Below are 12,621 nucleotides of genomic sequence, written 5' to 3'. Positions count from 1 at the left end.
ATGTGGAATAATAGCGGTGGTGGTTGTAGGTATAGTGACTTGTTAAGGTCCGATGAACCGTCGTAAGGGAATAGCGTTTAAAATCGGGACTCTTTTGTTATTTCACGGCATCGGCGGCGTCTCTTGCTAATTTCTCAATACATCGATGCTTTTTGGTCGATAAATCACGGCACTCGCCGCGCACGATTGATAAGGAGTAATTTTCGTACCTCATAAATGAGAAAACAAACCACTGTGGCATGTCGAGTGGGTGGGGCAGCCGAGGCCCGGGTGATCGACGAGCCGAAAATGAAGGAGACCCATGGGCGTGGAAATGGCGAGGAAGAACAGCCGTAATCATTCTATTCTGGATTTCTTCGTAATTACTAATTAGACGCAGACGTTGTGTTGACGGTCGTGGAGTGGTCGAGCTCTCGCTCGATGAACGGATGATGGTCTGTAATTGCACGCGCGAGTCGTAGTGGAACGGACCGGAGTTGCCAGTGAAAGTGTGAGAAATAACGAAGGAGTTGGCCAAAGGAGAGAGAAGAAAAGAAGGAGGAAAGGCAGGTTTGCGGGTTATCTATAGTGTGACGTAGTGAGTGAGTTGGAGGAGGAGAGGTGGGGGGGGGGAGGGCGAGCTGCTCTTCTCATTTCACTTGTCAATATTCTTCGCGTATTAATTAGGCCGCGGAGTTTTCCTCGACGCTCGGCTTATTAATTAACCACCATCGTTGTATTGGTGTAACTGTAGCCATCGTTGCCACGTCCTACAAATATTTAATTTCAGACCTGTGTGGGGAGATGGCGAGAGAGGTGGGATTGGAGACGAAATAACACAAAGAAGCAGTGGTTCTGTTTTCGCGTTTTTATTTCATCGTATACTGCTCGCATTGGGTTACGCGTATAAATGAAAATGAATCAAGTGATAATTGTCGGTGTGGATTGTGGCGCGAAAGGAAGACCCTCGACGAATCTTCGTCGTTATAGACATTAAAGTACGCGATACTTCTCGATATTAATGTGAGGTGCAGTGACAGGGATAGAAATAAAAGTTAACTGCAGAGAAATTTGGCAGCCCGTCAATGAAACTCTGCCCGATCGAAGCTCAATATGCTCGGAAAGAGGGGGGGGGGGCTAGAGAAAGGAATTGAATCGTCATTCCGCGATACGGTGTTTGGGGCGCGAATACGCGCGACCATTCGTATTCTCAACGGAGAAATTAGCAATGTAATTATGGATCTGTCAGGAGCTAATTAAATTAATAACAAGAAATCTCCAATCCAATTGGATTCGTCCTTTGCACGCGTTTGTTATGCTCCTCGCTATCATCGATTCGTCTTGGCGCTTTCTGTGCTCTTTCGCCAGCAGAGAGAAGAAAGGGACGAGTGAGAGAGAAGGACATAGAGAGAGAGAGAGAATGATAGAGAGTTGGGAGGGCGGGAGGGGGGTATTGGTTGATCGCGATCCCTCTTGGTTGCATTATCCCGCGGCACGCCAAGTGCGAGACAATGACTTACAAACGAGTACCGTAGAAAGGCGGGGGGCGCGCACCTCTAAAGAAGGTAAATAGCGCTGTTTGCTTATCATTTTCCATCGATTGCCCCGAGATCGTTCCATACATCTGTCAATTAGGCGAGATCCCAGCCACCGATAAATCACACGACCACGGTGGTGGCGGTGGCGGTGGTGATGGCGGTGGTGGTGACTAGCAGTTCGATCTCTGATTTTGCCGAGGCAAAGGAAAGACACGGAGGAGGATAGATTGAAAAATGCTCGAAGAAGAAGAAGAAGAAACCCACGACACAGCGAATAACCGCTGCGCGGCCCTTACGATTGACCGAATGAATTTTTTCGTTTTGCTTTTGTCTTTTTTTTATTTTTTTTTTTTATAGCCAAGGTGCCGCTACACCATTCGATCTTTCCCCGTTTAATAAGTTGGGTCATCCTCGTCTTCGTCGTCGTCGTCGTCGTCGTCGTCGTTGTCGTTGTTGTTGTTAGTGCGAGCGCTGAGGACTCATTCTCTCATTACCGTCGTTCAGCCGCTCGTCCTCCCACTAAATATCCCTCCTCGTCATCTTATTTTTAATTAGCAACGTTCGTATATCGCGGTACTTGCAATTATCATGACCAACTATCGCGCAATTAAAAGCTGATAAAGCCGACGAATGACGGAGCGAGCGAGATAAAATGAAAAAGGAAATGCGTTCAGCAATGGGCTCGCGAGGGTGGTGGCGCCGTGAGGATTATCGGTGCCCCCTCATTACCGGGTATAATTCGCGCGCCGACGAAAAGGAGCGACATCGCCGTCACCGCGTTTGACTAATTAGAGCAATCGTCAGCGCATATAATTGTCCCTTGTCCGCGACGTCTTACTCGCCGCTAATTGACGGGGGGCGATCACGAACAGAAGTCGGACAACGCGCGTGGGCGTCCCTGCCACCGTATACGCAGCTAATTGGTGCATAAACATCGGGTTTTATATGCGGGATCCGAGAAAGAGAGAGAGAGAGAGAGAGAGAGAGAGCGTGAGAGTGAGAGTGAGAGACGGGAGATTGGCGGATTGTTGGCGGAAGGTGGGGGGCGAACGTCCGCTGATGTTGCGCGCGATCCCACTACAAATATATCCTACAAAGATACGTGCGGACCTCGCCGTGTAACTTGTGGAGTTTGGACTGTTGCACTGAACGGCCAATCGGTTATGAAAAATCGCCGGTTGAAGGATCAGGATCCCGCATCCCTGTCCAGCAAAATTACTTTTTTTTTCATCTCTTTTCTTGTTGTTGTTGTTGTTGTTTTTGTTGTTGTATTTATGAAAGATAAAAAGTTCATCAGCTCCGCGAACATACAGGGTGGCGAACGAAATGGAAATATAATTGGTAGCAAATTTGCAATTTATAATACATTATTCCCGTACGAATGATATTGGGATTATATGCTTTTTCATTAATAGTAATTGTTCATTAGTAATAGCAGTGCGCGCCGATCGTTTCCTTATTAAAATTAATGATTTTCCGCTTCTCTCGTCGGCGTCGCTCCCGCTCCCGCCCCGTGAGCGTATAATAACAACGCGGCACGCGTAATTGATTCGTATCGGCGGTAAGATGTCCAGGGACGTAGGAGGTTAATTATTTATCGAGAAAAGCACGCAAAAACGACACAACAGTTGCCCTAAATAATTATTACGAAGTTTCGAATGACGCAACAACGGCAATAGACTCGCGCGAACTTAGCCCCCGCGGCATCGCGGGTCGGCTCACTGTCGGGCACAAACGGTTGTACCAACAATCTTAACGGGGCCGCCGCACGAGCCCAAATGGCCGAACAATAGCAGGATCGATGGTCGATCGAGCGACCCGTTTTCCCGAAGCAGGCGTGCGAAAGGGGAGACGTAATTATTTTCGTAGGCCCGTTATTACTACGGTGCTCATGTATAGAAACGGCATCGCGGTAGGAGCATTCGCAAACTGTTAGGCGATTAAAGGAGCGGCGGCGACGGCGGTGTCGAGGGGCGTTGAGGAGCGAGCGAGCTCTCGGATTTATCTGGCTAAGCTGCCAATTAAAAGGTGCACTTACAACACCTTATTATATCGACGTGCTCGTTTAGCCGGGAGGCTGTAGCGCACGCGGATAGCGCAAATGGAGAAAGGTTAGAGCGGCCGTTGGTTGGTCGTCGATGATGGAGAGGAAGGGGTTAGGCGAACCGGTGCGCGGAAAAGTGTAGGTGAGGTGACGGGTGGCACTGACGGGGTCGGGGTGAGGTTTTGGTGGAGGTAGGGGACGCAATGGGGCCCCGGGGGAGGGGGGGGGGTATTATGGATGGTAGCGCTGGAGATGGGAAATCGTGAGCGGAGATACCGCGAGGGCTTACTCGAAGCTCATTTTATTAGGGAGCGCGAGGAGCGCCCGGCGCGGGATTTAATTGGAAACAGTTGGTTGGTAGTATTTATCCGCCGGGCCCGAGCCACTTTTACACAATGCCCGTCCTGTTTGGAAATCCTTGTCGGCGCGCTCTCGCGCCCGCCCGAGGGACGCTCAAAATCACTTTGGCGCTCGACTCGCGATTTTCGAGGAGACGCGCATTGGCTTGTGGGAACGCGAGCGCCGTCACGGAATTAAGGTGAAATATCGCTCGGGACGTTGGTAACGAGGCGGGGAGCTGGCCGTAACGAAGTGCTCGCGCTGGCGCATCGAGCGGACTCGCTATTTTAATTTAGTGACGATTCACCGAACGTCCGCTCGCTTTATGTCCCTTGTCTCTGCGCATAAGGAGATTTTAATCTGCGCTGGGGTTTAAGGCCGCTATTTAAACTCATTTGGAAAATAAATATATGCGCGCGCCAGCTGACGCTACTCCCATAATGATCGCGCGCACATTTGCATTCCAACGTGAAGTGGCAAACTTGTAAAAAACGCATGCACCGCGGATGAAAAATAAAGCGTGCAGCAGGCCTTTGATGTTTTAAGTTTTTCCTTTTATCGTCAATTCTCCCTCCAATTACCACCCGCCACACGCGCACGTGCACACGCATCAATACCACCAGGCCGTCACACGTTTTATTCGAAAATAAATACTTCTCTCGCGGAAACTCCTTATCTAGTTAATGCGCTTAATAATCCTGGTGCATTTAATCAGAACTGCAGGGGGGGGGGGGTTTATCGGCTATCGTTTAATGCCGTCTGTAACGAACTACACCGCGTTCACTTTCGGATCACATTTTATAATTGTGGCCGACCACGATCACACCCCCCCCACCCCTCGAAGCTCGCTCTCTTTCTCTCTCTCTCTCTCACTCTCTCTCTCTCTCTCTCTCTCTCTCTCTCTTTCTCTCTCTCTTTTTCTTGCCACCACCACAACTACCGAATCTCACCAGACACTACGGTATACGACACGCGTATCGCAACGCTTTCACCCAAAATAATTGGACTTGGGAGACGAGTGGGACTTCGATGATACGCAGACACTCCAAAAGAATATCTCCATCTTAGCTCACGAATTCCGGATGCTCGGGATTAATCGAGGAAGTATTTTTGAGGCGCACTGACGCCGCGGCAAGACCTCCTGCCTCCGCGTAATTAAATAACTTTATCGTTCTATCTTAAATTAGAGGATTCTCATTTGGCATCATATATTATTCAGCAAGGAAATTGAAATTACAACGTATCGATTGACAATTTGGATAATCGAATCTCCTGCATCTTTAATATCCGCTTCCATGATTAATCATATCGCAAAGTGCTTGGGCGGCCAAAGATAGCTTAACCCCACCACTGGACGCCCAAGCCCAGCGGGCTAATAAATATAACGTAGGGCCCCCGTTACGTCACCGCACCACACTCCTCACCTCCACAGCGCCTTGCAAAAGTTTGTTAATTAAGGTGACATCGAGCACCCCCGCCCCCCCCCGGACCCGACCCGACCCATCTCGTTGCCCCCGACCACTTCGATTAGCCCCGGCGACATATGCCATCGCCGTTAAACAAGCGCGCACGCTAATCACGGACTCGCCTCTGTTTTTTGTTTCAGGATGTTCGGCAGCTCAGGTGCCTGCGCAGCTTGTGGCCAAACGATACCCGCGACCGAACTCGTCACGAGGGCGAGCGGCTCTGTCTTTCACACCAAGTGCTTTACCTGCACCAAGTGCGGCACGCAGCTCACGCAAGGCGACAGGTGAGTTACGCACGAGCCCGGTCGATCGGCACCCTCGCCGAGACCCCAACCCGCTACTCATGTCGTATCTGTCCTCCTCACCGCCTCACCGCCTCACCGCCAACAGATGTCCGAGTTTTGTCGGAGCTGTTGTGCACTGCCACCATAAATATACATTTCCTCCTTCATCTCCCCTCCCCTCTCTCGACCCCTCCCCACTCCACCCCAATTCGCCAATCGAACCGACGACGACGACGACAACGACAACGAATATATCACGAATGGCCGCGTTCGGCAATTATCCAACCCTGCACTTCATGATTATTAATACATGCGGACCGAATGATTCGGTCAAAGCGCCTTTCGCCTATCGACTAATACATGAATTCACTCGAGGATATATAAAGTGGCGCTCCAGTCGCGCTCAACGATTAAAACTCTTAATCATTAATAATTCGACTAAGCCCGAATTTCTGACAACGAGCGATCCCATGCCCCGCCTCACCATCACCATAATCATTTAGTCCGTTCATTCCCATTAAGCGACAGGTGCTTCACCTGAGGAAATACAATGGGTCACTGATCGAGGCATGGGGACGGCGACGAGTCGAGGAGCAATGACCAAGAGTCGACTTAACGCTCAAAATTTCCTTATCCAATCTTTCAGGTACTATTTGCTGTCGGGTGCGGCCGTCTGCGAGACGGACTTCCACAAGATGGTAAAGTCGTCGTCGGTGGCGGCAGCGGCGGCAGCCGCGGCGACGGGCAACGGCGGCATGCCGACCAGGAAAGGCAAGGTAGGCCGGCCTCGAAGGCCCCGCGACTGAGGCGGCAACCCGGTTGGCCGCCCCAAGAAGGTCCCCACGGCGCCCACCGTCCCCGTCGTCGTCCCGGCACTCCAGCCGCAAATCGACCTCGTGGATGTGGCTGTCGGTGGTGAGACCTACTCGCCGCCGCCACCGGGTCATTCACACTACCAGCAGCAGCAGCAGCAGCAACAGCAACAGCAACAACAGCAACAGTCCTCGCCCCATCAGCAGGCGCCTCCACATCATCATCAGTCGGTGATACCGATGATGCCCCTGGTCCTTGCATCGGGTCAACAACAACAGCAGCAGCAACAGCAGCAACAGCAACAGCAGCAGCAGCAGCAGCAGCAACAGCAGCAGCAGCAACCACCAACACAGCAGCAGCAGCAGCAGCAGCAGCAGCAGCAGCAGCAACAGCACCAACAACAACAGCACCAGGCTTCGCCTTCGTACCAGGAGTGGGCTTGGCCACCGGAACCCTGCGACTGAGCCTCGCGTGCTGGTTCACGCTGCCCGAGGACCGTTCAGCCACAATTGGCTCTATTACTGACCTTAACGTTGCGGTGACACGCCCTCGGCAACTCTCGATGATAAGTGACCGAGTGAGACGTGCGCCGGGGGCTTGAGACTGGACAAAGTGCGTGCGAGTGCGCGTGTGCGTGCGTGCGTGCGTGTGAGCGCGTGTGCAATGGCGCGAAGACGAGGCGAACGCGGAGCCGAGGCAGGCCATCCCACTCCATCCACACCCAGAGCCCGGAGACTTCTCGTCGTCGGGGCCCGAGGACAATGCGAACAGCGGACCCGAAGCATCGAGCTCGGGATTTTGTTTTTGACGTTAAGTTGGTGGGGAACGCGTGCGACGAGTGAGTGGCGCCTTCTGGCAAGCAATTTATTACGTATGCGCGACGGATAAATTACCGCGCCAATTTTTAAACTGGCCGAGCTCCTTTTATCCACCGATCGACTTTTAGAAAATTATTTTTCTTTCATCGTCGACATCATCGTGCGCGGCTGACCCGTTTAAGTTCGTTAGTAGCTTCTTGTCTCCTTGTCGCGAAGGGTCGCGAGGGTGGGCGGATGGCGAGGAGCGAGGGGGCAGGGGGAAGTGGCTACTACCATTAACGCTATCTTGACTTCTTTTATTTATTTTATTTTTTTTTTTTACGGCAAATGGTGAAGGAACGAAGAAGCGAGAGAGGCGCTCCTCGACTCACTTCAAGCATTTTGTATTCGCGCTAAGTCGTCCGCGAAATACTATCTAAAGTCCCTCGCGCCTCTCATTCATTTTCATTTTGTCGCGGGAGCGAGGCGCACTTTTACACCAAGACATTTTCGCTCTTTAATTCCCGTTTACCCCGATCCACAAGACCCGGACCTCGCATCCCTCCTCGCTATCTCGGTTCGCTATGCTCCGTTATCTCATTTCTCCTCCCGGCCGCTTTGATCCTTTGCCTCGCATCCCCAAACGCGCCTCGTCGCATAAGCAATAAAAAATAAAGAAAGCGAGCGAGTGAGTGGGTGAGAGAGAGAGAGAGAGAGAGAGAGAGAGAGAAAGAGAGAAAGAGAGAAAGAGAGAGTAGTGGAGGCTCTCAAGCGAATCGCCGTTAGGCTTGACGAAGCTTCTTTCGAGCGGTTCGATGAAAATGTCGTCTGGGATGGCCATTGGGAAAAGTGAAGAGTGTCCGGTGAGGGGGGGGGTGTAGTCGAGGGAGAGGCGTCGTACCGTTTGTCTCGTTGATTTTCTTGTCACTGCAGCTCCTTCATAGTCGCGCAAACAAAAACATTTTCAGTAAGCAAAAGTGAATACAATTAATGTCGAGAGTATCGTTGCGTGTTGCCGCGTTGTTGGATATGTCAGGGTAATTCTATCATTATCGACGCGCCGTAATTATAATATTGATATGGAATTTGGCGGGGAACTTCATCGTATCGTGCGCTTCCGTCCTGTCGATCGATATCGCGCGAAAGTCCAGCCCAGCATTCACCTCAATCGAGCGTGTCGTTCACGGCTCGATGTTATTATCATGTAATCCACAAGAACCGATGTAAATTCCAAAAGAATATTTTTCAACGCTTACTCGTAAGCTTTGCCTCTACATGACGAATGAAATAGCTCGTCGCCGTTCTTCGTGCTCCTCTACCCATTCAATCGTATGGGTAACATAATACACGCTTACTTATACGCTTGGCCATGCATGCGTGTGCTCACTTACGTATTTATATACGTATTCATACGTATGTGATGGTAATATTGTGTAATTACCGGCATGGTGGACTTGCGCGAATCCGATGAAGTGCCGTCGTGAGAGTATCTGTACATGAGATTGAGTGGGGGTGATGAGAAACGATTGGTGGTAAGAGGGGTGAAGGGCTTGACGATGGCCGCGGTCGTTTTGTGTGACAATCTTTTTGAATCCTATGGGACAACGACTCGTGCAAAAATCTCGTAATAGCGACTGATACGTGAAGCTCGCGACCGAGCTTATTGTCCTGTCGTGTAATGGGGTGTGGACGCGGGAGGGAACGAAAAAGTGGTAAGGTAGGGGCGAGCGGGGGAGGGAAGTGGAGGGGAATAAATACAAGTCACTTGTGAAACCATAAGATTTCAAGTATCTGCAATAAATGTAAAATAAATGTATAATCTTAAAGGAAAGAAAAAAATGTAAAATCTTTAAAGTATATTTAAAAGAAAAAAAAAGGGCGTTCGTGGCCAATACCGCGCCTCCATGTCTGTCGGTAGGTGTTTTTTCAATAGTAATATATAAAAGAACCGAGATTTACGATGATTTAACCGATTGTTCAAGAATTTATTGGAAAGCCAGTTTTGCGCATTAAATTAAACGCTGTACGATGATGTTACCTACCGCTAAGCGACGGGCTGGAAAAAAAGTACCTTAGTTCGTTATCATCAAGTTGACACGATAAATTTAGTGAGACGTCTCGATAATCGAGCGATCGATAGACATCGATATATTTTACGATACTCGAAACAGCAACGATTTTTCCGGCGCCTCGCGGGCGCAAACAATCAAATTTCAATTACAAGCCCAAATAGCGAGATGATGAAACCGTTCAATGTAAACTGTATTATAAAACTGGTTGTTACTCGTTTCCTCGTTCCGTTAATAACGAAATTTTGTCCCAAACATTCTTCTGCATGCTTAAACGAATGAAGTATCCGAAGCGAAGGGCCGAGTGCGGGGAATGAAGAAACACGAAGTCGAGGAGCCAAGTGTCTTAGCGAAGTCTACGAAAATGCAAAATTGATCAACGAGCTCATCAGCGTCGAATCGTCGAGCCCACTTCCATCCCCACATACACGCACACGCACACGCGTACACGCGTACACACATACACACATTCGCATGGACGTGCGAAATTACACAAAGGTGCATACGCACACCGAACAACAGAAGTGGGAGCCAACACGTAAGCTCCGTCGTTCGCCTTGTAATGGCTCGTTGGACACTCGCAATGAGGTTAATAGAGCGAGCTAATCGATGATACTGTGGCGAAAAGAAAAATAAATAATTCGAGCGAATAATGAGATTGGATGGGGGTCGGGCGAAGGGGACGGGGGACGAATAGAACTCGAAGGATTTGTCTGGTAAATACGAGGACGAGTCTTGCGAGGAGCGAACACGCGCGCACACAGCTCCAACAGATGTTTCCCGGTAGCTAATAATATAGACTACGGCCAATAATTTAATCTAACGGATCCTTAATTCCGGGATAATGATCGCTTGCTTAAGTGGAGTATGCGCGCTATCATACACTACAAGGTGGGGCTTCGTAACTTGGCTGGCAAGTATCTTTGAGCGTGATTTTCAATGCGAGACGTAAATGTAAAGTCCGGCCCAGACTGGACCTCCGCGGTTCAAATAAACTTGGATAAAGTTTTCGGCTGTTGTTGAATGAAGATTTGGATAATGGATCGAGTAAGGCTGTCGTGCTACCTGTCGATAAAGTAGTTCGTTTGAACCCCGAGGACTTGGCGTGTGTAACCTCAAAATACTTTAATCGCTATAAGTTTACGGAACTGTTAGAAGCTTCAACATATATATATATATATATATGTATATATATATATATATATAAATGAGCTCGTGAGTCTCGGACAATGAAATAACGAACACGATTCAATTGCCATTTTTATCATTTTGTTCGATCGCAATAAATGGTGAAAATATCACTGGATAGCCAAACTTTCGTGCGTTTGCTGAGATTGTACGCATTTCTTCACCTCGCATTTCTTGATTCTCTAGCATCGACTTGAATTACGTGTGAGACAGTGTGAGAGAGAGAGAGAGAGAGAGCGCGAGAGAGTGTGTGCATGCGAGAGGGAGAGAGCGATGGCGCGCGAATGGTAGGACGTTGAAGTTACTTGCATCGAGCGATAATAGGAGACGTTCGATCATTGGTCAGCCGTGTTGCGAATCATTATCCCGCCGTAGGATATATCCGGCTGAGCAACGGAGTCGAATCAATTGTGGCCGTGGGCTCGACGATTATTCGTTCCCAAGGAAAAGCCACCGAGGCGTCAGGTCGATGTGTCCGCCGCGATGATGCGGAAGCGGATTTTGCTCGCGCGCGAGCGACGGGAGACCGACGCGTTAAGTCGGGCGGAAGGGCGTGTAATTTAAACCTGTATATAAAAATACATTTTGTATATTGTTAAAGATTTGTGTGATATAAATGGTTATTTAGAGTCGGCGGGTTAACGGGCTCGTCGCGGGAAAACGCATCGACCGGGAGCCAGCAAGCATCGAGAAGATCCGGCTCCTGGGCCGCCGAGCCGGAACACGCGAAGCCGGACTTCCGCCTGCCTCCGACTCTTCGCCCGCCCTCTCCCCTCCAAACCCCCGCTGGCCCGACTCGCTCACGTCTCTGCCCCCCCCCCTCCTGAGCACAACCCGGGGGACTCGAGGATGCCGCGGTTGTGAGGAGCCGAGGGGCGCGGCGGGGCGCGGCGGGCTTCTGCCGAAACTGGTTTTTTCGCGTCCGGCAGCGACGCGGGCCCCGAGGTCGACGACTGCCGCGCGCCACCACGTCCACGGGCGAAGCCGCCCGGTCGAAGGTGATCCTCTGCGTTTAGTTAATTTTGTTATTTGATTTATCTCGACATCTAGCGAGCTCTTGTAAAATAATTCAACACGATACACAACGCAAACACAAACACGTTTATTAATTAATAAAGATACAAGTTTTTAGAAAGTTCCCACGACTTTTTATTTCCACCATTCCATCGACATCATTATCGTCGTATTCTGTCTGGTATTGGACGGACGGCGTCGCGCGACAATCCCCAGTCGTTAGCCCCAATGACCAAGTCCACGAATGTTCCTCGACTCGCAAAGTTCAATCCCATCCCGTCTCCGTCACCCAAAGTATCGCTTCCCGTTCTATTATGTGCCGCGCCGATCGATTATGCGTCCCCGCGACGTCTATCATCGATCCAAATTCAACCCTCCTCCCTCCTCCCCTCACCACCACCCATCGCTCCCGGCCATTCCCTATCATTCCATATCATTCCACCCTCATTCTTGCCCTATGAATTAATCAACCGTCCATTTAACGGCTAATTTATGCACTTGCTCGCCCGAGTGACGCGTTGCGTCAGCCGCAGTCCAGCAGCTTTTAAAAGTCCGAGACTTCAGTCCTCTTACAGCCTCGATTATGCAATCCTTGTGCCACCCACAATAATAACAACGACGATAAGAGGAGCGGGGACGAGGACGGAGACGCATCCCAATGGTAATTCCACACGTTTATATTAACGCATTAAGAGCTAAGAGGCATTAAGTGAGCCTAGATATATAAATAAATAGAAAAGAATTTAGAGAGAGTGAGAGATGAGTTTGGAGCGAGCTGGGAGGTGCCAGCGGGAGGAAAGTGCTATTGATAAGACGAAGATCATTTTAATATAAAGCCGAAGGATAAGGAGATTGGGTTTTTCGATGAGTCAGGCTTTTATAAAAATAAGTCCGCTAATGAAATTAAAGATACAAAAAATTATTATAAGTGAGACGCGGAGCGTGTGTGGGTCCGTTGAGAGCGAGGCGAGCCCGAATCTGCCGTCTCGCTCAGTTCGGTGATTGACGTGCATAACCCGTTCCGCTCGTTTGTAGCCGGGCGATAAAAGTAGTACTTTGTTCTTTATTGGATTCCTTCGCTGTTGCGCTC

General features: G+C 49.9%; 1 protein-coding gene across 1 annotated transcript in view; it reads left to right on the top strand.

The window, feature by feature from the left end:
• The window catches only part of LOC105362986 (LIM/homeobox protein Lhx9), a 52,304-nt gene extending 45,685 nt beyond the window's left edge, over positions 1 to 6,619 (top strand). Inside the window, exons 3-4 of the mRNA XM_011500553.1 lie at positions 5,507 to 5,650; positions 6,297 to 6,619. Coding sequence (XP_011498855.1) covers positions 5,507 to 5,650; positions 6,297 to 6,456 — 304 coding nt within the window. The 3' untranslated portion in view covers positions 6,457 to 6,619. The remainder of the gene's footprint in view (positions 1 to 5,506; positions 5,651 to 6,296) is intronic.
• Positions 6,620 to 12,621: the final 6,002 nt, after the last annotated feature.

The sequence above is a fragment of the Ceratosolen solmsi genome, unplaced genomic scaffold (assembly GCF_000503995.2).
Source record: "Ceratosolen solmsi marchali unplaced genomic scaffold, CerSol_1.0 scaffold56, whole genome shotgun sequence".
Lineage (NCBI taxonomy): Eukaryota > Metazoa > Arthropoda > Insecta > Hymenoptera > Agaonidae > Ceratosolen > Ceratosolen solmsi.
The sequence above is the reverse complement of the archived record's forward strand: the minus strand, read 5'-3'. Positions and strand labels throughout refer to the sequence as shown.